The following is a 27572-nucleotide window of genomic DNA, read 5'->3' as shown; positions in this document are numbered from 1 at the left end:
GCAGTGTCAGCATGCCATGGACACCAGCCAGCAGGATGCTCTCAGCTGGGACCCCATATCATCCATAGCTAAAGAGCAACAGATGCTGGCCAATGAGGCGGGGACATCTATGCTGCTCAACTGAGCCATAAAAGCAGGGTTTTTTAAAATAGAGAAACTATAAAGTTTAAACCCCAGTAAGCATCACGGATATCACTACCATTAAGCAGTCCAATCAGATTCAACTGATCCATGCTTAAAGCAAGTATGCCCTCATTAAAAACAATTCAGAGAGGCAAGAAATAACTTTGTTAAGGGTGAAAAGTGTGATCAAAGGTGTGAACTCAGGTCCAGTGAAACAAATATGTGCTTTGGATGCAGACAGACCTGGGTCCTTCCTATGCAAGCTGTATACTTTTGGGAAATTTTTCTAATCTCAATATTCTGTGGGATAAAGGGGATTATAACACCTAGCTCAGTTGGCCGTGGTGACACTTAAACGAGTTAATGCACTTAAAGCAGCTGCCAGGTCTGTGGCACGTGGTAGAGGCACAATCCAGGGACGGAGATGTTCCTTTCCCTCTCACTCCAAAAGCAGATGCATCCTGCCCAAGGCTACGAGTGACGCGCCTGGTGACAATTCCACAGGCAGGTGAGTGAGATGATTTGAACATTTCTGAAATGTTGGCCTAGATTGTGCTGGGTGTTGGACAATTCACAAAGTAGAAGGGCCCGCTGCTCTCAGTGCTTTCACACTTGCAACTCAGGAGCCCACCTCCGTGCAGAGGGCTCTCCTCCCAACCTCCCGAAGGAGATCTGGATTCAACTTGACTTTCACCTCAATTTGGACATGTTGCCACTTCCAACAAGGCCAGTTTCCTTACTGAAAGAAGTCCTTCCCCTGGGTAAAATCCCAACAGCTTCATTTGTTTAAATTCCCTTATTGGTCTTGCTAATGCCGGGTGTGGTTTTTCCTCATTACGGAATACTGATAACAAGCAAACTAGCACGGGAAAGGAAGGCAGCCGCTCGATTCCCTTGCTGCCCAGGGAATGATCCGTGGTACTGCCGGGTGGAGGAGGCGTAGCTGAGCCGAGAGGCGCCGCCGGCCCGGGCAGGGGGAGCGGAGTGGGGAGGTCGGGACCCCTGGGCTGGGCGCGAGGAGAGGCGGAGCGGGAACCTCCCGCGGCCGCAGTGGCCCGGCCAAGCCCGACAGGTTCCAGCAGCTCCCCTCACCCCTCCCCACGCCTCCCGGGTTTTCCCCTGGGTTCGGGGTTTCCTGTTTCAGTTCTCGGTGATCTCCAGCAGCAGGTGCTGGTTTGCCAACCTCAGCTCCAGACGAGGCGAAGGAGGAGAAGGAAAAGAGGAAAGGGGAGGAGGAACCGGCGCAGCGGCTGCGGCTGCCGCTGCGGGCGGGCGAGGGGCTAGGGGCGAGGCGACAGCGGGAGATCCAGGCTCGCTCTCCCCGCGGAGCAGCGGCGCGGGCGGCGGGCCGAGCCGGGTCCCCGGCGTGTGGCCGGTGTGCGCGCAGGCGGCATGGGGGAGCCTCCCACTCGCCCCGCGCTCTAGCGGCGGCCAGAGGCTGAAGGAGAGGCGGCCGCCCGCCGGAGGGTCCCGGGGCGGCCCCGCTTCCAGGGCATGTGGTGATGGCTGATGAGAAGAGACTGAAAGTAGGTTGAGCAACAGATCCGGGTGCGCGCGCGTGGGGGTCGGGGGGGCGAGTGGTGCCAGCTGGGGGAGGGGGAGCCGGGGCTGCGGCCGGCGCGGAGGGCGCGCGGGCCGGGCGGGCGGGCGCGGCGCCGAGCGGGGAGGGCCGAAGTGGCTGCTGTCGCTGCGGGCCCCGCCGCCGGCTCGCCGCTTCCTCACGGGGCCGGCCATGCCGGGTAGCGGCCCCCAGGTTTGTCCCTCGGGAAGGGGGTGGAGGGGCGGACAGCGGCGACAATGGCCCTGAGGGAGCTGGGCGAGGGGAGGGCCGCGGGCCGGGAGGCCGCGCCCGAGCGCCGGGCGGAGGGGCCGTGGCTGGGGCGGCCGCGCCGGCGGATCTCCAGGCCCAGGCAGGTCGGGCCGCTGGAAGTCGAGTCCCTGAGCCCCGGCTGCTCCCGGGGCTCGGGCGGGGTCGAGCGAAAGCCCAGCGCATCCTCCCGGGCGGCAAAGCCGGCCCCACCGGGGATCTCGGGCGAGGGGAGGCCGGTCTCTCCGGCCCCGCGGCCTAGGGCTTCGGTCCACTCCCGGCCGCCCCAGGGCACGGCCGCCGAACATGGAGGCGGACCCGGGCGCCCCGGATGGAAACGGACCCACAGTCCCTCTCCTGAGGCTCAGACCTCGCGCGCTGGGAGGCGGGGGGGGCGGCGGGGGGGTGAGGCAGCATCCGACAGCTCGGATACAGCCCCAGCCATTAGCTTTTATTATCCATCCCTCCAGCCAAACCCCCAGGCGGGCCGTGGCGAAAACCCCCCTCTGCTCCCGCGTCCCTCCTGCAACCCTCACCCCTCAGTGTCCAGACAAATTCCCATTTTCACCCTGCGTTCATTTAGCCGGACCGGTCCCCATGTTTAACTCCCTACAAAGAGGTGTTACAAATGTAACTTGGAGAAATGAATCCCGCATTTCCTCCCTTAACTGTCTCGTCCTTCACCCCTTCAAGACCTTAAAACCAGCCTAAGCTTCCAAGTACTGATCACCCTAACTGGATTTCTTGCTGTTTGGGTAACCGTTAACAATCCTGGTCTGTGCTCTGTGTTTTGTGATAAAGAGAAGAAATACTAATCCAGATTTAGGGAAAGTTTTCCTGTTGGTTGCAAGAATGTGTTGGAATATCCCCAGGCCCATGAGGCGCTTATTGATTCAGATTTTTTTTTTTTTTTTTTTTAACCATCTTAGAATAGTTGCAGAGATACTTGGGGCTCAGTATATTTAGAAATTTGGGAAAATTCATCAGTTCTTCACTTATTTCCTCATGTAGTTTTTCTAATGTATATTATAAACAGAAAACAGTGGATATGCCTAATACAAGTTTTTGGACCTTGGAGAACCACAAGAAGTGGGAATGTAATGTGTTATATATTTTTTAAAGTCTTAATATATTTAGGGTATGAGGGTATGACTTCCATTTATTTAATCACATATGCAATTAATTTTAGTCGCAATTTCTCAATTTTGGTGTTATCTGTTGTTCGAATATAAGGATAGCTTCACCAAGTATTTGTAAAATTGTCTTACTGTTGATAACCCCAGGAAGATGCTTATTTCAGACTTGCCTCTCTATTCACCTGCTTTCTTCCAATTTGGCATTTGGATTTTAAGTTACCTTAATCTGTCTACTTGAAGATACCCTAAACATCAGAATCGTTTGGTAACTGTGTATCTATGATTTGAAATGTTTGAGTATTTTTACTTAGTTTAACAATGGATTTTGCTTTCAAAGTAGGTTACATTTCTACCTCTAGCATCTGGTCATCACACAAGTACTTAAACTCTATATGTAAAGTAAAATGAACTTTTAAACAAAACAACAGCAAAAAAGAGGCCACTATTTTTTTAACCTGCTTTTAATAATGGAAGTCTAATGAACTAGTTTATTATAATGGAAAATATTATAGGAAACAGAAACGTTTGTATGCTGATGGAAGTTTTTATTAGTCATTTCCTTTTACTACATTTTTGTTTTAATTACTATACTAATAAAATTATCCTATTTTATATTACTGGTTTCTCTGGAGCTATGTTTTCATGGATTACATCTGCCAAATTGAACCCCAAGTGTTCAATAGATATAGTGTTTTTTAAGTATTTTTCTCATTCTACAACTGGGTTACCTTGTCTTCATTCTAGCACATCACAGTGTTCTCTACATTAATTTTAATTACTGTAACAGATGTAAAAGTGTTGCTATCATTTTATAGTTTTTAATACCATTTTTATATCATTTTATACCCTTTTAGTGCTTTCAATTGCTTTTCTACATATATTCAAAAGAATTCTACTTTCATTCTTATTTGATAGCAGTTTTAAAGAAGTAAACGTAAGATTTTAAGTAGGAGGGTTTTTTTTTTATCATTTTAGTATTAGAATTAGAATGTAGGATTGTAAACTAATTGACAGTTATTGCTTATGTGAGACTGGTAAACTTCTATTACCTCAGCAAATAATTATTTAGTATCAATCTAGGTGCTGTATAAGGACCCTGACCTCTAAAAGAAGAGAGATTATTAACAGAGAGCACATAAAGCTAGATGGAATATTCTACGTGCCATAAGCAAAGAAGTAGGAAATTCAGGCACTGAGAAAGGTGGCATGCCAGGCCTTAAAGATGGGAGTCATTTCCAAATGGATACCCTGAGTCAAGGAAAGCAGGGAGTAGGTGATCCAGTGTGTCTGGAGCATTCCCCAGATGATAGGAGTAGTGGATGATTAAGGTGGCAAAGATGGTTTCAAGGGTATAGTTTTATTGGAAAGAAAAATATTAAGTAAGAAGGTCAGTGAATAACAGAAGCATATTAAATCAGGAATTCAAATTTAAGCCTAAAATATCGTGATTCTGGGGTTCAAAAATACCAAATGTTCTTAAAAAAATTTGTGTTTTAAGTGCTGATATGCCTCCTGTATGATCATCTCTAGGTCCATCCATGTTGCTGCAAATGGCATTATTTCATTCTTGTTTTATGGCTGAGTAATATTCCATTGTATAAACATACCAGATCTTTTTTATCCATTCATCTGTTGATGGACATTTAGATAGCTTCCATGTCTTGGCTATTGTAAATAGTGCTGTAAGAACCATTGGGGGTGCATGTATTGCTTTGAATTATGGTTTTCTCCAGATATATGCCCAGGAGTGGGATTGTAGGATCATACGGTAGCTCTTTTTTTAGGTTTTTAAGGAACCTCCATACTGTTCTCCATAGTGGCTCTACCAATTTACATTCCCACCATCAGTGTAGGAGGGTTCCTTTTTCTCCACACCCTCTCCAGCATTTATTATTTGTAGACTTTTTGATGATGGCCATTCTGACGGGTGTGAGGTGATACCTCATTGTAGCTTTGATTTGCATTTCTCTAATAATTAGTGATGTTCAGCATCTTTTCATGTGTCTTTTGGCCATTTGTTTGTCTTCTTTGGATCTTCTGCCCATTTTTTGATTGGGTTGTTTTTTTGATATTGAGCTGTATGAGCTGTTTATATATTTTGGAGATTAATCCCTTGTCGGTTACATAATTTGCAAATATTTTCTCCCATTCTGTAGGTTGTCTTTTCATTTGCTTCATGGTTTCCTTTGCTGTGGCACACTGTATTTTGGATCCAGTGGCATAAAGATAACTTTCAGATCTGTGATGTGGAGATATCAATTCCATCTTTGGTTTTTATAGCTGACATAATAATAGTTATTGTGTATTGTGCACTGATGTGCTAATGTCATGCTTATGCTTGCTTTTATTATCTTCATTCTATAGATGAGGAAACTGAGACACAGAAAGTTTAAATAACTTGTCCAAAGTCACACATCTAGTAAATTGCAGAGGGAGTTTGAACCCCTGAGTCTGACTTTAAAACTCATGCCCTTAACCACTGGGCAGTTCTGCCTTCCTGTGATACTATTTTTAGTTCTGTAAAAAGTGTGTCATTGTGTGTATGTTTGTATGTTGATACACATTGTTTCAAAATTAAGAGATGCATGATGATTCTTATGCCTAGTGAACTGGCATAAAGTAAAGCCCATAAGCAGATGTCTGAACACTCAAAGCATTCTGCCTTTAAGATAAATTATCAGATCTCTAAAGGTAGATAGCAAATAAAAATCCCAAGTTCTTCCTGCTTGCCTGGACATTATTCCCCTGTACCGCCTCATCTTTTGCCTGGCTCACACCTCATTATTCAGGCCTCAGCTTAGATCTCACTGGGTTTACTCCATTGTAGGTTAAGATTGATAATAGAGGTGACACTTACTGTGCCAAGCACTGTTCTAAGTGCTCTACATATATTAATGCATCTAATACTTACTGTACTCCTGTAAAGAAGTATTTCAATACTTTTTTTTTTTCTGATGAGGAAACCAAACTACAGTGTGGTTAAATAACTTGCTAGAGGTTTCACAGTTAATGGCAGAGCAGGTGTCCCAACTTAGGCTAAGTATGAAATATTAAGGTCTCTTTAACCTAATACATGTTAATATATTATGGTGAGATTTAAACTATATAATAGAATCATCTCTCTTGGGAGTTTATAGAGCTTGGTGCCCCACCTTTCCATCCCCATTTAACATTCACTAAGGATTTTCTCATGACATTAAAAATATTTCAAACATTTTCTTCCTAAGAACATATCATTTTACTTAATCATTCTCCTATTTCAGTTAGACATTTGTTTTCCCCCAGTATTTCAAAATCATAATGCTTTAGTTGAACATCCCAGTAATTTTTCTTTTTTCTACATCTGTGTTCTTAGGATGGATTCCTAGAAGTAATGATCAAAGAGAATAAGCTTTAAGGTCTTTGATGGCCAAAAAGTTTTCCAGAAAAGCTGTATTGGTATGTACACTTGTCAGAAAAGCGTGACAGAGCTGATTTCATTCCATGTTTGAATTAACTATTAACTGTAAAATTTTTTGACAGTTTGTTAAATGAACATTAATATCTAATTTTAATGCTGACTTTTTTCTACTTATATTTTAAGATATTAAAGTAGGCAGGTTGATTAAGAAGAAGCAAAGAGAAAAGTAAAACCACCTGGAATCTTCTTACCGATAAATAACTTCTGTAAATATTTTGATAAACACTCTCCTATTTTTTCTTTCTGTAGTTATACTTTACAGAGTTTTTACTTGAGTTTTAAATTTAAAATACAAGCATTTTCTAATTACCCATCTTTAGGCAAAATTATTTGTTTACTCCCCTGTGTTTTCAAAATACTTTAAATCCCTCTATAACACTTGTATATTTGGTGATAGTTAACTGTTTCTTCTTTATTTCTTTTTTGCTTTCTGTGTCTCTGCTCTTCATCTATATAACAGAAAAAAAAGTACTAGCTAGGGCATAGATTTGTCATAAGGATTAACTGATAATACAAAATACAGTGCCTAGGATCTTCTTTATCTCGTTTGTAGTCTTTAGGCAAGGACTTTGGTTTACACTGTTTTATCCCAAGTCTTCTACAGTGTTTAATACCTAGTAGATACTTCATGGATGTGTTTTTATTGTTAAAGGCCATAGAGTATGTTCTTTAAATGGACCTGCTGATGTGGTAGGGTGAACAAAAGTCAGTAGATGGCTATGAGATGATCGCAGTAATCAGTAGAGCAAATAACACAATTTGTGTACCCAAACATTTTAAAATTAACTTAGTATGTATGATGTGATTTCTTGAGTGGTCACATGCATTTACCCTTATCTACCCCACTTAGCTGGGGAAGGATATTATAAAGGCAAATTTCTAGAAGTTAGTCTTAAAGTCTTTCAAGAACAAAACATTTTAACTATTTTAAATGGAAAAATTTAAATACATGGATTATATTTTTCTACCTTCAAGTAACATGTAGCCTATAACTTCACTTATTATGAAGCATAATAATAGCTAACATTTATGGGGCACTAACTTTATGCCAGGTACAGTATTAAGCACTTTACTTACATTATCTAATTTAGTTTTACAACAATTGTATAAAGTTTATACTGTTGTTTTGCCTATCTTCCAGGTGATAGAACAGGGGTTATCAAGATTTCTTATTTATCCTATCTAAATAACAATGCTTGTTTTGCTTTTTTTTAAAAAAAAAAAAAAAGATGGTGAGGACAGCAGAACTCAATGATTTCTGTTGATGTATATTAATGATTTTTGGTCTTCTTTCCTTGCTGTTAGCTGTTCCTTGCTGATGTTGTCACTTCTTCCCTCTAATTTGAAGAAGATAACTGCTATGGACTGTGAAACTGAATGACAACAGCTAGTATTATGGCTAACATAAAAGTATTTAGGCAGCAATTAAAGGCCTTTAGGACTCGCAGATTGTCTAGGTTGGAGAACTGAGAAATTGCACTTTCAGAGAGTAGTTGGGGCCTCTAACAATCAAATAGACCTGGGTTTGAATCCCAGCTCTGTCCTTTACTGGCTGTGACCTTAGACAAAACTCAGTTTCTCTTTGATTTCTTGTACTTTGCAAGTTGTTTTTAGTGATTTAAGCTAATGAGTATAAAAAGTGCCTGGCACATAGAAGGCAGTGAATGTTATTATAAAGTGACTTAGCAGTATTCACTGAATTGATTAGACAGAGATTTTGTTTGTTTGTTTTATTTTTCTGTCTACTTATTCACTGGCTCTTAATTGTGTTCTGGGTAATTGGGCTTACCAGATGAAAAATACCTAAAAAATCAAGTTTACTTTTATTGCTTTTAATATGTAAGTTTATATTTTAGATTTTTCAAAGGGCTTTTAAATTTATTACTTCATGTCATTTAGGGTGAAGCTAAAATTAGTTTCTGTTCTTTGTTCTTAGTCATCTACTCATTTCCTATTCAAAATTACATGGGCTTAATTTTATCCTTTATTCTGTGACTTAGTCTGTTTCACATCTTGGCTTTTACTTTATAATTTATTTTTATTATTTTGTATACTTATAGGGAGCAGTTCTCCCATATAATTGAGGCTGCCTCCTCATTGTTGACTTAGACGTTTTTTAAGTCATCGTTTCTTTGAATTGCCCCACTGAGTTGGCGATTTTATGTATTAGATACTTCTTGGAATTTTGCTGTAATTGTAAATGATTAGTACAGATCTAAAATGCTGGAAGTGTGCAATAAATTATCTATTTTGATAAAGTAGGCATTATTTCTATTTTTGCTAAGATAGAAAAATGCCTTAAGTAACATAAAAATTGTGTTCATAACGTTATGTTAAAATTAGCAATATCATGCATAGGAAAAAATAATTTTAAATAGGAGAGATGTTTTCCAAAGTGCATTTCTATTATTTTGACTACTTCGTTTTATCTTTTAAAATTAAATTTTGAGTTAAATATTTTAACATTTATTTTATCACATTTTTAAAATAGAGAAAAAGTAAAAGTGATAGTGAAAAATCATATATAATTCTCCCGTAGAGAGAACTTAAAGTTTTGGTAATGTTTTCATTTTTTTTTAATCTCCTAGTCAATATAAACACATCCTTTAAAAAATTTGTATGCATATGTAGTTTTGTTTCTTGCTGTTCATTCAATATACGATGTTTTCCTGTATCATTAAATATCCTTTTAAAAGATTATTTTTATTGGGCTTCCCTGGTGGCGCAGTGGTTGAGAGTCCACCTGCCGATACAGGGGACACGGGTTCGTGCCCTGGTCCGGGAAGATCCCACATGCCGCGGAGCTGCTGGGCCCGTGAGCCATGGCCGCTGGGCCTGCACGTCCGGAACCTGTGCTCCGCAGCGGTAGAGGCCGCAGCAGTGAGAGGCCCGCGTACCACAAAAAAAAAAAGAGATTATTTTTATTGGCTGAATGCATTCAACACATTCAAATACTGCAATTTAATCAAGCTCATATTGTTGAGTATTTAGAGTATGACCAATATTTTTATTGTTATAGTGAACATGATAAATGTCCATGTATATAGATCTTTGTACACATTGATGAATATATTTTAAACAAATTCCTAGATGTGATCATGCAAATTGCCCTCTAGAAAAGTTGCACCAATTTATATTCTTAGAAATGCATGTGTGTCGCTCTCTGCACCCATCACAGTTTCCCTTCACAGCCTGTCTTTGTTAATTTGATAAACAAGAATGACATAATAGTGCTAAGAAGCTCCTTCAGTAGAGTCAGAGAGATTGAGTTTGAGTTCCTGTTCTGACGCTTGTGTGATCGTGGGCAAATTTCCTATATTTTCCTAAGCCGCAGTTTCTTTGTGAAATTGTGATGATAGTACCTATTATCATGGTAATATCATATAATATCATGGTTGTGGCTATTAACCAATAATGTACATTGAAGTATAAGCCCTTGAGAGATGTTAGCTGTCATTATTAATTATGAATGAGATTTCACCTCATTATATTCTATACTTGGTATGCCTATATTTTATACCTTGTAGTGGGTGGTATAAAGGAAAGTTAGTCAATTTTAAATAACCATCTTTTATGTACCGTTAGTTATATTGTAGTACTTAGTTCCAATACTTTTTCAGTTGACTGTCTTGATTTTCAGGATATATTGTAAGTGACCCCCAAATAATATAAATTTTAAAAAATATTTCAACTTTTTTTTCTTGTCTTATTGCATTGGTTGAAACCATAGAACAGTGATAGTAGGCATTTGAGCTTATTTCTTATTTTACTGGGTCTTTCTCCCTGTTATTTCATTTTTTAAATGCCAATGGCTATTGTTTCCTGACATAGGTGTCCCCTGCTTATATACACATATTCCTGCAAATATCTATAAAAGCTAAATGTGAGAAACTTGAAAATAGATTTATATATTATGGGAGAATTCCTTTAAATTGTTAAATTCCTAAGTATCTTTTAGGCACATCTTCAAAACTACATTTTCAGCATTTGACTCATGTTCTCTTCTTTTTAAATTGAACATACAGTCAGTCAGTTTAAATAAGGCTAAATGTCAGTAAGGCTGAAATTTTGCTGCTTTCAACCCACTTAATGATTCCATCCTTGTCTCAATGATACAGACTTTGAGACCCACTTTACTTTTCAGCATTGTCTGCTATTACATTATATTTATAAAATACTAGTTAAAGTAAATGAAACAAATTTGCCCCTTGGAATAAAACCCTTATTCAAATAAAGTCTTAGGGTCATAGTCCCAGAGCCCTCCTTACTCAGCTTCTGAGGCATCTTTCAGAAAACTGTTTAAAAATGACTACCCCCCAAAAAAGATTCAAATAATTTACAAATCACAAATATGACAGTGCTACTGAAACTGAAGTTTTCAGGGGCTAGCAGGAAACCCACCCTGTGATATCGTAAGGTTTTTGTTAAATAATTTTTGTACCAAAGTCCTGATTTAGCATGTTTTAAAAAATGATTAAGTATAGCAACATATACTGTATGAAGATATGGTATTCACAGATCTAGGTAGTGTCTTTCTATTGTTGGGTTACTAAAATTTGAATCCTGGACTCTCTTCTTTTTTGTACAGTTTTCCATCCATGCAAACTATATTTTTAAATACCATCTGCATGCTAATGACTACCAAATTTTTATCTCCAATACTGACTTCTCTCTTTTACCCAGCTGTCTTGGGACAGCTCTACTTGGATAGCTATTAGTATCTGAAACAAAATTATCTAAAACAGAATTTTTGTCCTTCCAAATCTGTCCCTTTCCAAGTCTTCCCCACTTTAATAAATGTTACTACCATCTTCTCAGCTGCTCACACCATAGATCTAGAAGTTCTTGATTCTTCATGTCTCTTTCATCTTCCACACCCATCCAAGTACCCATAAGTACCCATCAGTACTTATGATTAAATGAACTGAATTAACAGTGTTCAATATTAGAAAAATCTATTATCATAGAATGAAATCTACTGGTTAAATGTGTATTGTTATAATTTGAATATACTATATAACTTACCTTTCTTATATTTAGAACTCTGTATAAAGTATAAGTAAGATTATACATATATTTGATTAGTTTTGGTGCCATCTTTGTTAGGTTTGGTCATAATTAGGCCAGCCTCATAAACCAGTTGGGATGCTTTCCATGTTCTTAGGTGCCCTAGAATAATCTCAGTAACAAAGGATTTTGCCAGAACACACCTACAGAAAAAATGGGTATAGCATTCTTTGTCAGGAATGGAATAGAGGGTATAAATCTTTAACAAAGTTTTTATTTCTTCCATGGTTATTCACTTACAACCTTTTCTTAAATCGGCTTCAATTATGGATTCTTATTTATTGGCATAAAGATTTATGCAAAGAAACCCTTCCATTTCATTGAACATTATATTTGTATTGTTAATTTGTAGAGTTCCTTAACCTCTTGGTCACATTTTTAGGAAGTTATTCACTTATTCATTTATTCATTCATTCATATTTAGAACCAGCTCTCCATTATATTAACCATTTCTACATTTTTTTGCTTCCTAATTTACTTATTTATGCTTTTAATTTTATTACTTTGCCTACCTTTATTTTGGCTTGTTTGCTTATTTTAACCTTTCTAATTTAAATGTTTAATTCATTTATTTCTTTTTTCTATTAAATACATTTACACCATTAATTTTTTCATTGAGTATTAATTTGGCCACATCCCATAGGTTATAATTCTATTGTCATCCATTTTTAATGTCCGTAATTTTATTTTTTATTTTTCTTTAACTGCAGGGTTATCTGGAAGAGAGTTTTAATGTACAGATATTGGGAGTTTTAGGGTTTAAAAAAATTTTTGTTATCAGATGCTGACTTCTCATTTTTGTGTCTCATAGTCAGTCCATTCTCTATGTTTGAGTTTTTCCTAATGCCTTGAAAAAGTTGGTCTGTCTAGTGCAAATGTCCTCTGTATCTTATCTTTGAAGTCAAGAAATCCCTAGTAGGGTTTCCCTGGTGGTGCAGTGGTTGAGAGTGCTCCTGCCGATGCAGGGGACACGGGTTCATGCCCTGGTCTGGGAAGATCCCACGTGCCGCAGAGCGGCTGGGCCCGTGAGCCATGGCTGCTGAGCCTGCGCGTTCGGAGCCTGTGCTCCGCAACGGCAGAGGCCACAACAGTGAGAGGCAAAAAATAAAAAATTAAAATAAAATAAAAAAAAGAAGTCCCTAGCAATTACTCTGTGAGTACTTCAGATAAGGGCCATTTTAATTGTTGTTGCTGTTGTTGATTAAATACACATATACCCTGGAGTTTAATGCCATCATCATCATTTAAGGCCTGTGGATAAAAGAAGTAAATCTAAAGCTTTAGATTGTCAGGGCTTTTTGTCATCTTTGTGTAAGGATAGGATGGTGTAACTTTCAAAATAAGCTGATCTCTAAGTTTGTTTGAAAAGTATTTGAGTTCCTTAAATGGGGCATCTCTGCCTGCAGATCTCTACATCTCCTTGGCCCTTGTGTGCTCCCTTCTGTGTGTGTTCTAGGATTTCCTGGAGTTGGAAGTTGAGCGAGCAGCTCTGTTTTTCCATGGGCCCCACTATGCTCTTTACCAGTTTATAGTATTTCAGGGTGCATCTTTCAAATACTCTCACCCCCCAAATTGTAAAGCTTTGGAAATAAAAATTAGTTCTTCTTTCCTGACCTGTTTATGGATGGGATGAATACATTGGCCAAGAGAAATGACAGAATTTTAGAAAATACTCCACATTCTTTAAAATGGATGGTGGACAATTCTAGTGATCCCTATAAGTAAGAAAAACAAAATGCTTTAAATTGCTGCTCCTTTATTTCCCATTAAGTTCTCTATTTTTCAGTGTTCTTTCAGGTCTTTTGATTATATTAAATAGAGGCTCTGCTAGGTCCTAAGGTCTTTAATCCCTCCCTTTTAAATAAGAACCTCAGTAGGGAATCAGAGGCAGCTAATGTTTGAAGTCAAATACTGATCCACAAATTAGAAAAATTTTCTGTACTAGGAGAGAGACTAGGTTTAGAGTATAGGTAGTGTAAGTGTGATTTTGAAAAAAAAAATCAGGAGTTGGCTTATAAGAAAAAAATTCACAAAATTAATTCTGTGAGTTTGGTTGATGTAGAAAATTTTACTGCTAGCCTAGGTGGCTGGGAAGCATGTGCCAGGTTGACAGCTGCAACTTAGCTTCTAGACCATCCCATGCTGGGAGAGCACCTGAGTGAAGATGTGGCAGGTAGAGAAAACACTTTGGAATTCCTGAGTGATAGCCAGAAGCCAGAATGCCAATTTGGCAAGAGTGCTACCAGGTGCTGAGTCTTGGGCCTGAGCATTCCTCAAAATAACACGTAGATCATAAATGTTTATTTCCCACTTTGAGAGCAAATGAGTACTTAAGTCTTACGTGCATTTTAATAGATTGAATACTATTTTATGATAAACACCTAATATAAGCTAATCCAGTTCAACATGGATTTATATTTGATCAAAATCCTGAAATAATTTTCTTCTCAATGTGTGCTAACCTCTTCCGCAACTTTTTGTATTATCTCTTAAAAAATAATCAGAATTAGAAGATAAAATAAAACAATCAGTTATTTATTTTAGAAATACTGGGTCTAGGGACTTCCCTGGTGGTCCAGTGGTTAAGACTTTGTGCTTCCACTGCAGGGGGCATGGCTTAATCTGGTTGGGGAACTAAGATCCCACATGCCAGCATGGCATGGCCAAAGAAAAAAAAAGAAAAAAATAGAAATACTGGGTCTGAAGACTGATTAATTTGTTTTATTGCTAAATCTTTGCTTTCCAATAATGTAGCTTTTTGCTTACTAAACCCAAAGGCTTAAGAATCTCTTCCAAGAGTCAGAAATGCGGTAAGTTGGTTCTGTCCTCCCTGCACCCCCTTCTCTCCGTGCACACGTGTGCATATGCACACACAAGTGCAGAGGAGGAAAGGTGCCGACAAGGAAGGAGGTCCAGAGACCAGGATTACACTAAGATTCTTATATTTAAAAATCTTTCATCAATCGTTTTATCTAAATAAATAGTCACTTGGTTTAACAAGCCATCCTTAGAGCATCCATTGTACTTACGCCCCTTCCTCAAGAATCTTTCATACTTAAATATTTAATAATTACTTTTATCATATAAACATCACAGTACCCTCAATGATCTTTCTTTTGGAGTTTTGATTTTTGCGGGAAGGGAGACTGGACGGAGCAGCTAGGATGGGAGTATCTAGACGGCCAAATGGCAGCATTAAGCCTCTAGGTATCTTGAGAGCTGGGAAAGAAGACTGGAGATGCGTTAGAAAAGGAGGCAGAAGAGCAACAAGAACGCACTTCCTGCTCCTGAACATGGGCAGTTCCCTGCCAGCTGTGCTTGTCCTCGCCTTTCACTCTTCACCCCAGTCAGTCCTGGCCCTCTGGGTCTTGTGGAGGCTGGGAAAGGACTGCAGGGTTGAGGGTGGTAGGCTGGTTAATTTTGACCGAGAATTAGAGGCTAGAGTAGAGCCAACATTTGCCTCATTGAACCAACTCTGTTTTCCCAATTCACTGCTATTCCTTCTTTTTTTTCCTCTAAGTTATTGTCCTTTTATTTATTCCCAGTCTTTCATTCATACATAGGTGGGCATACCTTTTTTCTCTCCTGCCCCATTAAATCCATTCTCCTGGTTTAAAGTTCTTAAAAGAAAGAAAAAAAAAACCCTTAGCCTCCCTACCCACCAAAATATCTTTCTATATCTTATTCCTTTCCTGCCAAACTTATTAAAAGAATACATATGCTGTCATCTCTTCTTCAGCACACACTTACTCCTTAACTGGGAGTTTTTAGCCTGTGTTCTGTGGTTCCCCAAAGGGTCCATGGATAGAATTTGGGCATTCTGTGATGTTGGATGGGAAAAAATTTATGTATTTATATTCATATCCTCTGATTGAAATTTACCATTTCCCTCAATTATGAATGTAAGCAACAAGTCCAATTTTAATAACAGCATATATGACTGTGTCATCCATAGAAATCATAAATGTTTCCCTATCATGTTACAGTTGAAGTAAATACTCTGAAATATCATTTTTACTTTTAACTACTTCAAAATCATGGTAGTTATTAGGTCTGCTGCTATATCTTATTTAAATGTGTTAATAAAAGACATATTTTACTATATCACATTTTTACATATTTTGATGACTATTTTAATATAATTGGCTTCTTTGTAATGCAGTCTCTGCTTTTGCTTTGTGCATTTAAAAGCATTACTTCGAAAAGAGGTGTATAGCCTTCATTAGACTGAGAAAGGATCTATGGCATAAAAACTTGTTTAGGAGCAGCTGCCTGTTCACCCCACCTGTCTTCATATCTCCAAAACAGCTCCCTCAGTGGTCACTAATCACCTTTACCCAATGTCCTCAGTCATTCTGCAGTGTATCTGTATCATTTGGTGCCATCAGTTATTTTTTGTTACTCCTTCCTCTTTTGTCTTTAGTATCAAATCCTTACTGGACCCATTGGCTCATCTTAGAAAATATCTCATATTTGTTTCTTTTTTTCTGCATAACTTTAGATACCAGTCACCTTTTGCTTAGACCATTATGTATTATAATACCTTCCTAACTTGTCTTTGAGTTTCTTGCCCCCTCAAACCTAATAGAGCTGGAATTACCATCCTAAAATGTAGTTAGAAACACATCATTCACATTCTCAGAAACTTTCAGTGGTTCCCCATTACCTTTCTTTTTTTTAAATCAATAATTCTAATTTTATATTAGTTTTATATTTAATTTTATATTGATTTAATTTATATATAAATTATTTAATTATTTATTTAATTTATTTTAAATTTATATTAATTTTATATTTAATTTTATATTGATTTAATTACCTTTCTAAAATGTGGGTAGAACTACACTATTCCCTTTTTCAGAAACCTTCACTAGTTTCCCAATAACAAAGTTGAAACACTAGTATGGCATTCAAGACTTTCCATGAACTAAGTACATCCTAACTTTCTAGCCTCTTCTACAGCAGTATTAATCTCACAGTATTCTGTATATTTTATCATCTTTCACGTCTCTGGCCTTTGATCCTGTTTTCTCAAAAATCCTTTCTTTCCCTACCTTACCCCACTCCCCATCTTGCCCTACCACAGACACATACACCATAGTATATATAGGAATGTGTCATCATCATCATTCTGTTCTCAGCTTATATGTTGCCTCTCAGAACCTTCTCCAATCTGAGCCAATGTCTTTGTCTCTTGTATTCTATGATATATCACTATTAATAGCATTAATTTTGATATGCGCTATATTTTATAAGTATTCATCTATTTGGTTTCTTTAGTAAATTTATATTCCTTAGGGTAGCAACCGTATTCATGTTTGTACCCTCTCTCATCTTCTTCACTTAATGTCACTTTCTCATAGTAGGCATTCAAATAAATGTTTCTTGAGTGAATACATTAATTCATTGAATACTGGCTTAACCTCTGATTTAGCTTGATTGGGTGACCATGGACCAGGCTGCTGTTGTCCTGCGTTTCATCAGAGTATTACTTTCAAAATGTATTAGTTGTACACATTTTAAAATAGAATTTGATCACCTAGCTAACATCTGTAAAAATGCCATAAGAACTAAATTACTCTGTATTTAATGATATTACTATCAAGAAAATAGATTCCTAAGTCATAGGATTTTTTTCCATAAAAGATTTGTTAAATAACAATTATTTAAAGGAGAAAATTATTATGGCTTTAATTTTTTGATAGTAACTTACAGATCTTAAGAGAAAGCTAATTCTGAAAAGTATACTAATTTATTACTTTATTAAAAGTTAATGAGATTATGAGAGAGGTGGGAGCCGATGGCTGATCTTTGTCTACAGCCATTTATTTTAAAATAAATTTGCACAGTCCACAATTTATATTGTTAAACTGAAAGAAGTATTTTCTCATTTTCCATAAGAAAAACCTTTGTTTCCTTTCAGGTGCTTGTTATAATTTCTTCTAATTTTACTTCCATTTTCTCCCACATCCCTTCACTTCTGCCCATCATCAGATCAATGTATTTCTTCTAAATTACTGATTCCCAGCCATTTTTATACTCATGTTCCTTACTAAGCTTTCTACCATTATCTTCTTTTTTGAATATTTTTTCCTCCACTTTTATCAAGATATAATTGAGATAAAGCATTGTATATATTTAAGGCCACAGCATAGAGATTCAACTTACATACATCAAGAAATGCTTATCACAGGGCTTCCCTGGTGGCGCAGTGGTTGAGAGTCCGCCTGCCGATGCAGGGGACACGGGTTCGTGCCCCGGTCCGGGAAGATCCCACATGCCGCGGAGCGGCTGGGCCCGTGAGCCATGGCCGCTGAGCCTACGCGTAATGCTTATCACAGTAAGTTTAGTGAACATCCATTATCTCATATATATACAAAATTTAAATAATAGAAAAAAAAATCTTTCCTTGTGATGAGAACTCTTAGCACTTACTCTCTTAACAACTTTCACACATAATGTGCCGCAGTGTTCATTATCTGTATCATGTTGTACATATTACATCCCTAGTACTTATTTCTCTTATAACTGGGAGTCTGTGCCTTTTGACCACCTTCATCCAATTCCCCCTCACCCCACCCCCTGCCTCTAGTAACCACAAGTCTGATCTCTTTCTATTTTTTGTTTGTTTGTTCTTGAAGTATAATTGACCTACAACACAATGTTAGTTCTTGTTATACAACATTGTGATTTGATATTTCTGTACTTTTCAAAACAATCACCAGGGTAAGTCTAGTTATGATGTGTCACCGTACAAAGGTACTCATAGTTATTGATACTATTGTCTTCTAATTATCCTTATTAGCCAAAGTATTCCATGACACTTAAATCTTGAGTAGTTTTTCTTACAAAAAAGGATAGGTATGTTTGGCTTTTCCAAACTAAATGTCATTCCCCTTTCCCTCTGAGAAACATTGTTCTAAATTATTTTATTAATTTAACAAAATTCATGTTCTGAGATCAGGAACAAAGGCAGAACTTTAGAATTATATTAATGAGAACATAAAATAATGAAAATCAGGTTTTCTATTGTTTTGTACTGAAATTTCACTTTTAGTATAAACTTTTAAGATAATAATATTTACTATGTGCCAAACACTGTTCTAAGTTATTATATATATTACAACCCTGTGCTGTTGGTGTTGTTATTATCCCCATTTTATGGTTGAAGAAACTGAAACACAGCAGTTGTGTAATTTGTCCAGGATATTTGGATACTTTTTGGGAGAGGGTGTGTTGTGGTGTTGGTTCTTATATCCATAAATTATAAGATCTCTCTCTTGCTCATCCTCTTTTCTTTGGACCCCATGCTGGAGTAAACTCTACCCTAGAACTTATAGTAAGGGGTCAGGTACACGTTTCAGAATACCAGTAAATCAGATATTAGAAATAGTGCTGCCTGTATAGGAACACATGGCCCAGTCTAGTCTAATTCCCTTTGGTACGTGGGGCAATTGGTTTGTCATTGAGAAAAAGTTTGGATGGAATACCATACCCCTTTTCTAACATCAGCAAAATAGTAGTACCCAAATGTGGCAAAGCAGATAAAGAAAATGACAAGCCAGTCTTATGATTATTGATGTAAAAATTCCTAAGGAAATACCAGCATATACAGTATAATCCTCCAAAATGTAATAATGTTTCTATATTAGTAAATCTGTTAATGTAGTTCACAATATTAGTAACTCAAAGAAGAAATTATGATCATCTTAATATATCATTTTAATGCAATACACATTTTTAATTTTTTTCTTAAATCTTTCATGAGGAGGAAAACATATTTCTATAAGTGACTTTTTAAAGGCTACATATTGTGTTGTGTGTAAATGTATAGTTGTATATAAACTTATAATTACATACAGCTAACACTTACTGAGTGCGTACTGTGTGCCTGGCACTGTTCCAGGTGTCAAGTGTTTTACATGCATTAGCTCATTAAATTTCAAAACAACTATTTATATGTGTGTGTGTATTTTATTTTTTAACAGATGAGGCATGAGGAGGTAAATTTGCCCAACGTGATAGATGTGTATGTTTTATATGTATATGTATGTACAACCTAACCAGCCATCAATATAATGCTTAATAATAAAACACTAGACGCATTCCCATTAATATCAGGAATGACACAAAATAACCATTGTTAACATTACAATGTAATTGACAGAAGTATGAAGCAAGAGATGTAAAAATTGGTAAGGAAGAGTCAATCTGATGATTTTACATTATTATATATGCCTGGAAAACCCAAGAGCCTCAGTGAAACACTAATAGAAACATTGAGTTCACTGAGATACCTAGTTCACTAAAGTTTTATGTACAAGAATAAAAATAATTATTTTTTAGACACCAACAATAACTAGTTAGAAAATATAAGGGAAGAAAAAAACCTCCATTCACAGCAAGAACAAAAGCAAAATATTTTAAGACAAGTTTAAAAAGAAATTTATAAGCCCCCTACAAAGAAATCTAGGAACTGTATTGAAAGAGGAAATTTCAATCAATTATTCTTGATTAAACAATATAGTAAATCAGTAGTGCTTTTTAAGCAAGGATTACTACAACACAATCTCCATCGAACTCCCAACAGCAGCTTTTCTATTAAAACTTGTCAAACTGGGGCTTCCCTGGTGGCGCAGTGGTTGAGAGTCCGCCTGCCGATGCAGGGGACATGGGTTCGTGCCCCGGTCCGGGAAGATCCCACATGCCACGGAGCAGCTAGGCCCGTGAGCCATGGCCGCTGAGCCTGCGCATCCGGAGCCTGTGCTCCGCAACGGGAGAGGCCACAGCAGTGAGAGGCCCGTGTACCGCAAAAAAAAAAAAAAAAAAAAAAAAAAAAAAAAACTTGTCAAACTAATTCTTAAGTAGCTGGAAGCATATACATGCAAAAGATTCTTGTATGATTCCCACGCTGTGTAAAGTTTTGAGGTGCGTTGCCCTTCAAAGCTCTGCATGACATGGCTGGTCTTGACCTTGACCTTTCTGACCTCATTTGCTGACTCCTCCCCTTGCTCACCTGCCACCAGACATACTGGCCACCTTGCTGTCCTGTGGACGTCTCTCATCTCTGGGCTTTGTACTTAACCCTCCCTCCTCCTGTTACACATTCCTTTCACTTCATTTAGGTATCTGCACAAATACCACTATCATAAAAGCCTTCCCTGATTAAAAGTTTCTCTATAGCATTTACCAGCACCTGACGTGTATTTACTGTTTACATTCTCTCCCTCTGTGAGTTTGGTGAGAGAAGAGACTTGCTTTGTTCTTGCTGTATCCCCAGCACCTGGCACCTAGGAGGTGCCCGTTTGCTGAATGAAACTGGCATTAAAATTTACAGGTAAGATCACTAAGAGTTCTGAAGAGAGGATGAAATTACAGTCAATCTTGTTTTTCTTGAACAGTTTACCCTTGAACATCACAGGCATTAGGGGCACCGACCCTCTGTGCAGTCAGAAATCCGAGTATAACTTCACAGTTGGCCCTCCTTATCCAGGGTTCTGCATCCCCAGATCACCAGCCAAGAATCACATAGTCATTATGTATCTGTTGAAATAAATCCACATTTAACTGGACCCATGCAGTTCAAACCCACTGTTGTTCAAGGGGCAACTGTAGTTATGTTCTATGAAGTCACTGCAAATACTGAACCATTGCTTCTAGAGGAAATACGGGATTAGGTTCCTGCAAGCCTCCGGTCAGAACATTTTCATGGACCAATCAATACATAACCTTGTTGTACATGCAGTACTGTTTAGAGACACTTTATTAAATATGTACTGTTGATTCATTAACACTGAACTCACAGCCAACAGCACTGTAACTCGTGCCTGAACAAAGCTTACCTAACACGCATATTTCTCCACAAGGCACATCACAGACTTCTTGCACTTAGATAACACTTCAGCACTAGACTTGGGGGCCATTTAAACAGCAAATTCACCAACAGAAAGCACAAAAATGCAAAAATCATAGCACTAACAAGCCCTTTTTAAGACACTTGTTTCAGCATGAGGGCTTTGTTCAGCCTCCGCTGGAATGCCTGTCTGGCAACTCAAATGTTCCGCCTCTCTGCACATGCACGTTGCCGTGGGGTGACTGTAAAGCACCGCGAGGATTTATTGGGGTTACAAATAAATTTTAGTGAGTAGGCAAATTTGCAAGTACAGAATCCACAGATAACAGGGGCCAACTATACATCATTTTTTCAATAAATATTTACTGTGTTTCTGCTATGTGCCATGCTCCCAGAGTTATTTACCACTCAGACATTTATCAAGTCCTAACCTTATGCCAGGCCCTGTGCAAAACTCAAATAATCCAAAGATAGGTTTAACAGTGTTCCGGGGAAGGTTTCATGGCAGAGTTGGGGTTTTAGCTGAATCTTCAATACTAATAGATAAGATTTTAACCCGTGAAACTATGGAGAAAGTTATTTTAGAAGAAAGAATCTTAAACTTGGCTATACATTAGAATCACCCAGACCAAAAAATAAATAAATAAATAAATAAACATCTCTAGGGATGAAACTCTTACACCAGTATATTTTAAATCTCCCCAGAGGATTCCAGTGTGCAACCAAATTAAGAGAACCACTGCTTTAAATCCTTGTGTTTGGCTGGAGTGTAGGTTATGTGAAGGGATATAAAGAACAAATAAATCTGGAAAAGAGATTTTGGCCCAGTTATTGGAATGCTATCATTTAGCACATATTTATTAAGCACCTGCTGTTTGCCAGACACTCTGCTAGTTGCTGGAGATACAGCAGAAAACAAAACACAAGAATCTCTGGCCTGTTAGAGTTTATAGTTGAATTGTTTTGGCAGCTGTTTAGGATGATTCATAGTCTAGATTTAACTTATAGTATATGATGATTTGCATTTAGAAGGAATCTTATCCTAAATGCTCAGAATTCTAAATTTAATGTCTAAATTACTATATCATCCTCTGATATGAATAGAACTCTGTAAAGAAAAATTGTGTTGTGAACTTCTGTGCTAATTTGACTGAGCGTTTTCTAACACAACCATTCGTTTTGTTAGCCTCTCAAAGTTTTTCAGTTTCTTGCACACTGGGACAATTGTCTAAACCAGTAGAATGAGGACCATTGGAAGTACTAACTCAAGCATTTCATTTTCTCATCTTATAGGAGCTGGTATGTAAGGAACTATTATCTGTCTTGATTATTAGCAAGAATTTATACTTAGATCAAACTTATAATTAACAAAGAACTTTTATTGGGTCATAATTTGCTGTATACCATGTTTTATATATTTTTTCTTGAGTTCCTTTACATTTAATGTACCATTACACTGTCTTCTAGACCATTAGCAAGAACAGAGACCTCTAATAATAGAGTCCTCTTTTAATTCTGTCTGATACAATTATTCTTTATCGCCTGAATCTGTCAATTTCACTTAAACTTTTGGTCAAGAAGTTTTGAGTTAGTTTGCTAAATAGAGTTATTTAATACCCGAAGAAGAATAAGACATGCACCGTCCTCAGCTGGTACACTCAGCCTGAGATGAAATGATGTGCACACATGAGCACGTGCAGGTGGGAAGTGAGGGGTGCTGTCAGGAGTGAGAGGTACAGTGCTGTGGCATCAAAAGGAGAGATGGGTTGAGTTCTGACTAGGCTTGGAGAATGATGTTGTAAATCTTATTATTGTCAGAGACAAAGTGCCATTTAACTACCATCCAGTTGTGTTATAATGCAGAGAATGTGTCTTACATATATTTTATATAAAATTACACAGTTTGGGGGCTTCCCTGGTAGCGCAGTGGTTGAGAGTCCGCTTGCCGACGCAGGGGACACGGGTTCGTGCCCCGGTCCGGGAAGATCCCACATGCCACGGAGCGGCTGGGCCTGTGAGTCATGGCCGCTGAGGCTGCGCATCCGGAGCCTGTGCTCCGCAACAGGAGAGTCCACAACAGTGAGAGGCCCGCGTATCAAAAAAAAAAAAAAAAATTACATAGGTTTGGTCAGCTTTTCCTCAGTTTCAGTTGTACTTAATATAACTGTGTTTTGTTAACGTGGATGATATCATGTGCTTTATACTTCTTTTAAGATCATCTATGTCCTTTTTTCCTCACGAATTTTCTCTATCCTGCTCTGCCACACATTAGCTGCTTTAGCAACCTAGTACATCAGCATTTTGGATGTCATTTGTATTCTCTGAGCTTTTCTAAAATTTCTCATTCCTTGAGTATTTACAAGTTTTATAGGGATTGAAGATCATCTTTTTAAAAGACTTGCTTGTTTATTTGAACTTTTAAAAATACTAAATGGGGGGAATTTCCTGGCAGTCCACTGGTTAGGACTTGACACTTTCACTGCTGTGCGCCCCCATTTGATCCCTGGTCAGGGAACTTAAATCCCGCAAGCTGCCAAAAAAAAAAAAAAAAAAAAATACTAAATGGGAAGCTAATCATTGGGAAATATTTGAAAATATAACCCAAATAATGATATGGGTTATATTGTCACTTAAAGTGACTATAGAAAAGTTTCTTTGTTTTTAGACCACTGAGAAGAAATGCCGTTTTTGTGGATTTCCTATTTGCCTCTGAACCCTGGAGAGAATTGAAAGATATCTGCTCTTAGTGATATGACACTGAAATATTTTTATAATCAAACCCTAAGAATTTTGACTTGAAGAAGCATTATCTTCTTTCTTTGTCACAGAATTGTTTTTTTTTTAACTTTATCCCTTTATATGTATTTTTAAAGTGGTCTGTTGAGTTAATTTATGTAAGTCTTTTCATCACCTTTTTTTTCCTTAATAGTTCTTTATATCAAAACTTATTATTATTGAATATTGTTTGAGGGGGTCTTTTTCCTGCCTTAGTTCTGAACCAATTGAGAAATAAACAAAGGAGCCAGGTAGATGGACATCAAAATAGCAGCTCTTTTTTTGATGGAGCTATTGCAGAACATGACAGCATAAAGGATTTAGCAACATTGAACCCCCAAATTAGAAAGATGTAGTCATCCAATCTCAGGCAGTGCTGGAGAGCAAAGCAACTGTGTGCTGTCTGCACCTGGGCAGATCCCAAGAGAAATGTGCAGAGGAAGGGGCTGCACTTTGCTTACACAACTCCTCTTCCCAGACTTACCCCTCAGATAAGTCATCCTCAAGTGAGGCGGAAGAGGCCAGAGCATTACTCCTAGGGATGCCACTCTAGTTAGAAAACTGAAGCCAGAGAAGGAGACTGCAGGAAAAGACCTCTCATCCCTTCCAGGCTTGAGCTCACTCAATTTCACAGCTGCCTTGGATGTTGAAAGCAGCCCCAGTGGCAGAGCCAGGGCTACAGGAACATTGCAAATCACTGCAGGCTCTTTGATAAGCTCACCCTGTCACAAAGAGAAATAAAAACTAGCAGGGAGCATTTTGTTCATATGAATGCCTGCATTCAAATTTGCTGGAGCCTGTTTTTTACTGGTCCTGTTTTTCACTCAGATGTCTTCTAGATAGCAACACACTGCTGGGTACCATATAGGCTTTTTTTGCTGTGTGGATTATCAAAGATTAAATGGATCTGCCCTCAAGAAGCTTATAGCCTGGTTCATAAATAAGTGCTATATTGTGCAGTACAGACTATTAATGTTATAGAAGTTCAATAAAAACCAGACTGGTCCAAGAAGATTTTTATGGAAAAATAAGCCTTGAGCTGGGCTTAGAACAACAGATATGATCTGGGTAGGTGAGGCTGTGCAAGAGAACACTTGGGTGAAGGGACAGTTGTTTCAGCATCTGTGACTTCACTTTTGCTATTCCTTCACCTTAATTGAAGTGGAAAATAAGAATACAGGGCTAGAGGAGCCCCGGTTGTAAGAATCTTGAAAACAAAGCAGAGGACCAGAGATGTGATCTGCGGAGATTTTTTTTAAACCTAAGCGTGGTGTCATTGAAAATTACTTTGGCAGGGATGTACTTAGGGGGTATTCAAGGAAGGAGATAAATTAAGAAATGAAAGTAATCTAAGCCTAAGGAAATGAAATATATTAAAGCTCTCATGCCCATCTGATTTACTAAATATAATAACTTTCAGAGGTTAGAGTTAGTGCCTGATTGATTTTGCTCCATTCTTTTACACCATGTGTATAAATTAGGTTTTTGGTTGGTTGTTTTTTTTTTTTAATCAAAAATAATGAGAGCTTTTGGTTAAAAATTTAACCTTGCAATCTTCTGGGGACAAATGGGAAAATTTGATTTAATAATCTTACTTCTATGGAGGTGTTTTAGGATGAAAAGAATTGTAGATTGAAGGAGAATGAATCCATATTAGGAGAAAGGTACCGGGAAAATTTGATTTAATGATCTTACTTCTATGGAGGTGTTTTAGGATGAAAAGAATTGTAGATTGAAGGAGAACAAATCCATATTAGGAGAAAGGTACCGGGAAGGCAGCTTGGATCACTGCTGACAAAGAGAATTGATTCCAACACTAGCATCAAAACCCACGTGTGTCACATTCATACCTCAGCAAACAGTTGAATTTTCAAATGTTAGAAAAGCCCTTGACATTGACAGATATTAGTGTTATCACTAAAACCACACTGTCATAACTGTGCCCTGTGCTCAGTCATTTATTGCAGTGACCCAGACAGCCCAGTACAGCTGTTTGCATTTTCTCTGCAGTGGGAAGTGGACCAGGGCCATGTGACTAAGAAAGGCAGGCAAGGGCCTCTTTTCACCTACAGATGTTTTAATGTGCTTAACGTTATCCAATACTAGCAACCAAGATAGTCTAAATACCACAGCAGGATCTGATTAGCTTTTTCAGATCACTGCCTTTATTTGCTGTTTGCAAAAAAGCTTAATCCAGTGCTAGGGATCAGGCTTCCTGCTGAGCTCTCGGGTAGTTTTCTCTCATTCTTTGTGTTCACAGTGGCAGGAATTAGTGAGAAGATTCCTCCTCCTCCTGAATTAAAGCTATAAAGTAGTAACTATAGTAGCAAAGGGGTAAAAAGAAGAAAGAAAGCCCAAGGGAAAGAGGGACTGTCTATTCATACTAAAGAGTGTCTTTTTTATATACAAAAGGGAAAATATTTTAATGTAAATTCATAAATATTGACCTCGCTATCTCTAGTCAGTACATAACTTAAGTTTTATTAAGTTTTAGTTGTAACTACTTTGCATGAATATGTCATATTTTTCATCTTAATCTTATTTAATCAAACTCAGTTTTACCAGAAGTACATTTACTAACCATACTAGTGGACTTGATTTATCTTTCTTACTTTTTTCAGAGTTGATGATACCTTTTTACTCATGAAATTAAAAAAAAATTACTACCACACCAACAAAAAAATAATTTCTAACTTGATTTTTGTGATGTTCATATGCTTACTCAAGACATAAAATTTGAACTCTATGTAATTCACATTATACTTTGCAATAAACTATAATATTAGAAATGCTTTATCTTGATCTTTTGTGGGCTTATGGAATTAGGCTATGGGTGTAACTATTGCAAAAAACATTACTGTAACCCTTGGCAGAAAAAGAATAGTTCTTCCTTTAGAAATTAGTTTGGCATTCAGAATCTACTAATTACATTTAGTTTAAAAATACTTTCACAGATTTTTACATTTTCTAACATTTTTGGAATAACATACTTTCATGGAATATTAAGCTCTTTTTGAGGAAAAATATCTATAGACAAATGGTGATCTACAAATACCATACTTTGTATTTTAGTTTTCTTTCTGGAAACAGCAATAATTTTTAGGCTTTTAGTAGGCATAAGGAATGTTTTTGGTGAGGTAGCTGAAAAATTTTAACCATTTAGAGTAGATTTCTCTCTTATTTTGTAAATAGAGTACCTCTCATTTACATTTGACTGGGCACGATAAGGACATGCCCAAGAGTCCCCACCAATATTAACTTTTTTTCTAAGTATTGTCACATGGTCCTAAATGTGAGTAGCCTCTGTTTTTGTGTGTGAGAAGAGAGACTGATTTAGATTGTTTGAGATTG

The 27572-nt window shown here is 37.8% G+C and overlaps 1 protein-coding gene across 2 annotated transcripts in view; it reads left to right on the top strand.

The window, feature by feature from the left end:
- Positions 1 to 1593: 1593 nt before the first annotated feature.
- ZC3H12C (zinc finger CCCH-type containing 12C) overlaps positions 1594 to 27572 on the top strand; it is a gene marked incomplete at its 5' end in the record, with an annotated part of 65785 nt that continues 39806 nt past the window's right edge. Inside the window, one exon of one of the 2 annotated variants that reach the window (XM_082660207.1) lies at positions 1594 to 1649. In XM_082660207.1, the coding sequence (XP_082516333.1) occupies positions 1626 to 1649 (24 nt within the window). Of the gene's footprint in view, positions 1650 to 1797; positions 1877 to 27572 lie in introns of those variants that run through there. The other variant, XM_082660208.1, reaches the window with a different exon arrangement.

This window comes from Grampus griseus (assembly GCF_964374135.1).
Source record: "Grampus griseus genome assembly, chromosome: 8".
NCBI lineage: Eukaryota > Metazoa > Chordata > Mammalia > Artiodactyla > Delphinidae > Grampus > Grampus griseus.
This window is presented reverse-complemented; position numbering and strand designations above follow the sequence as displayed.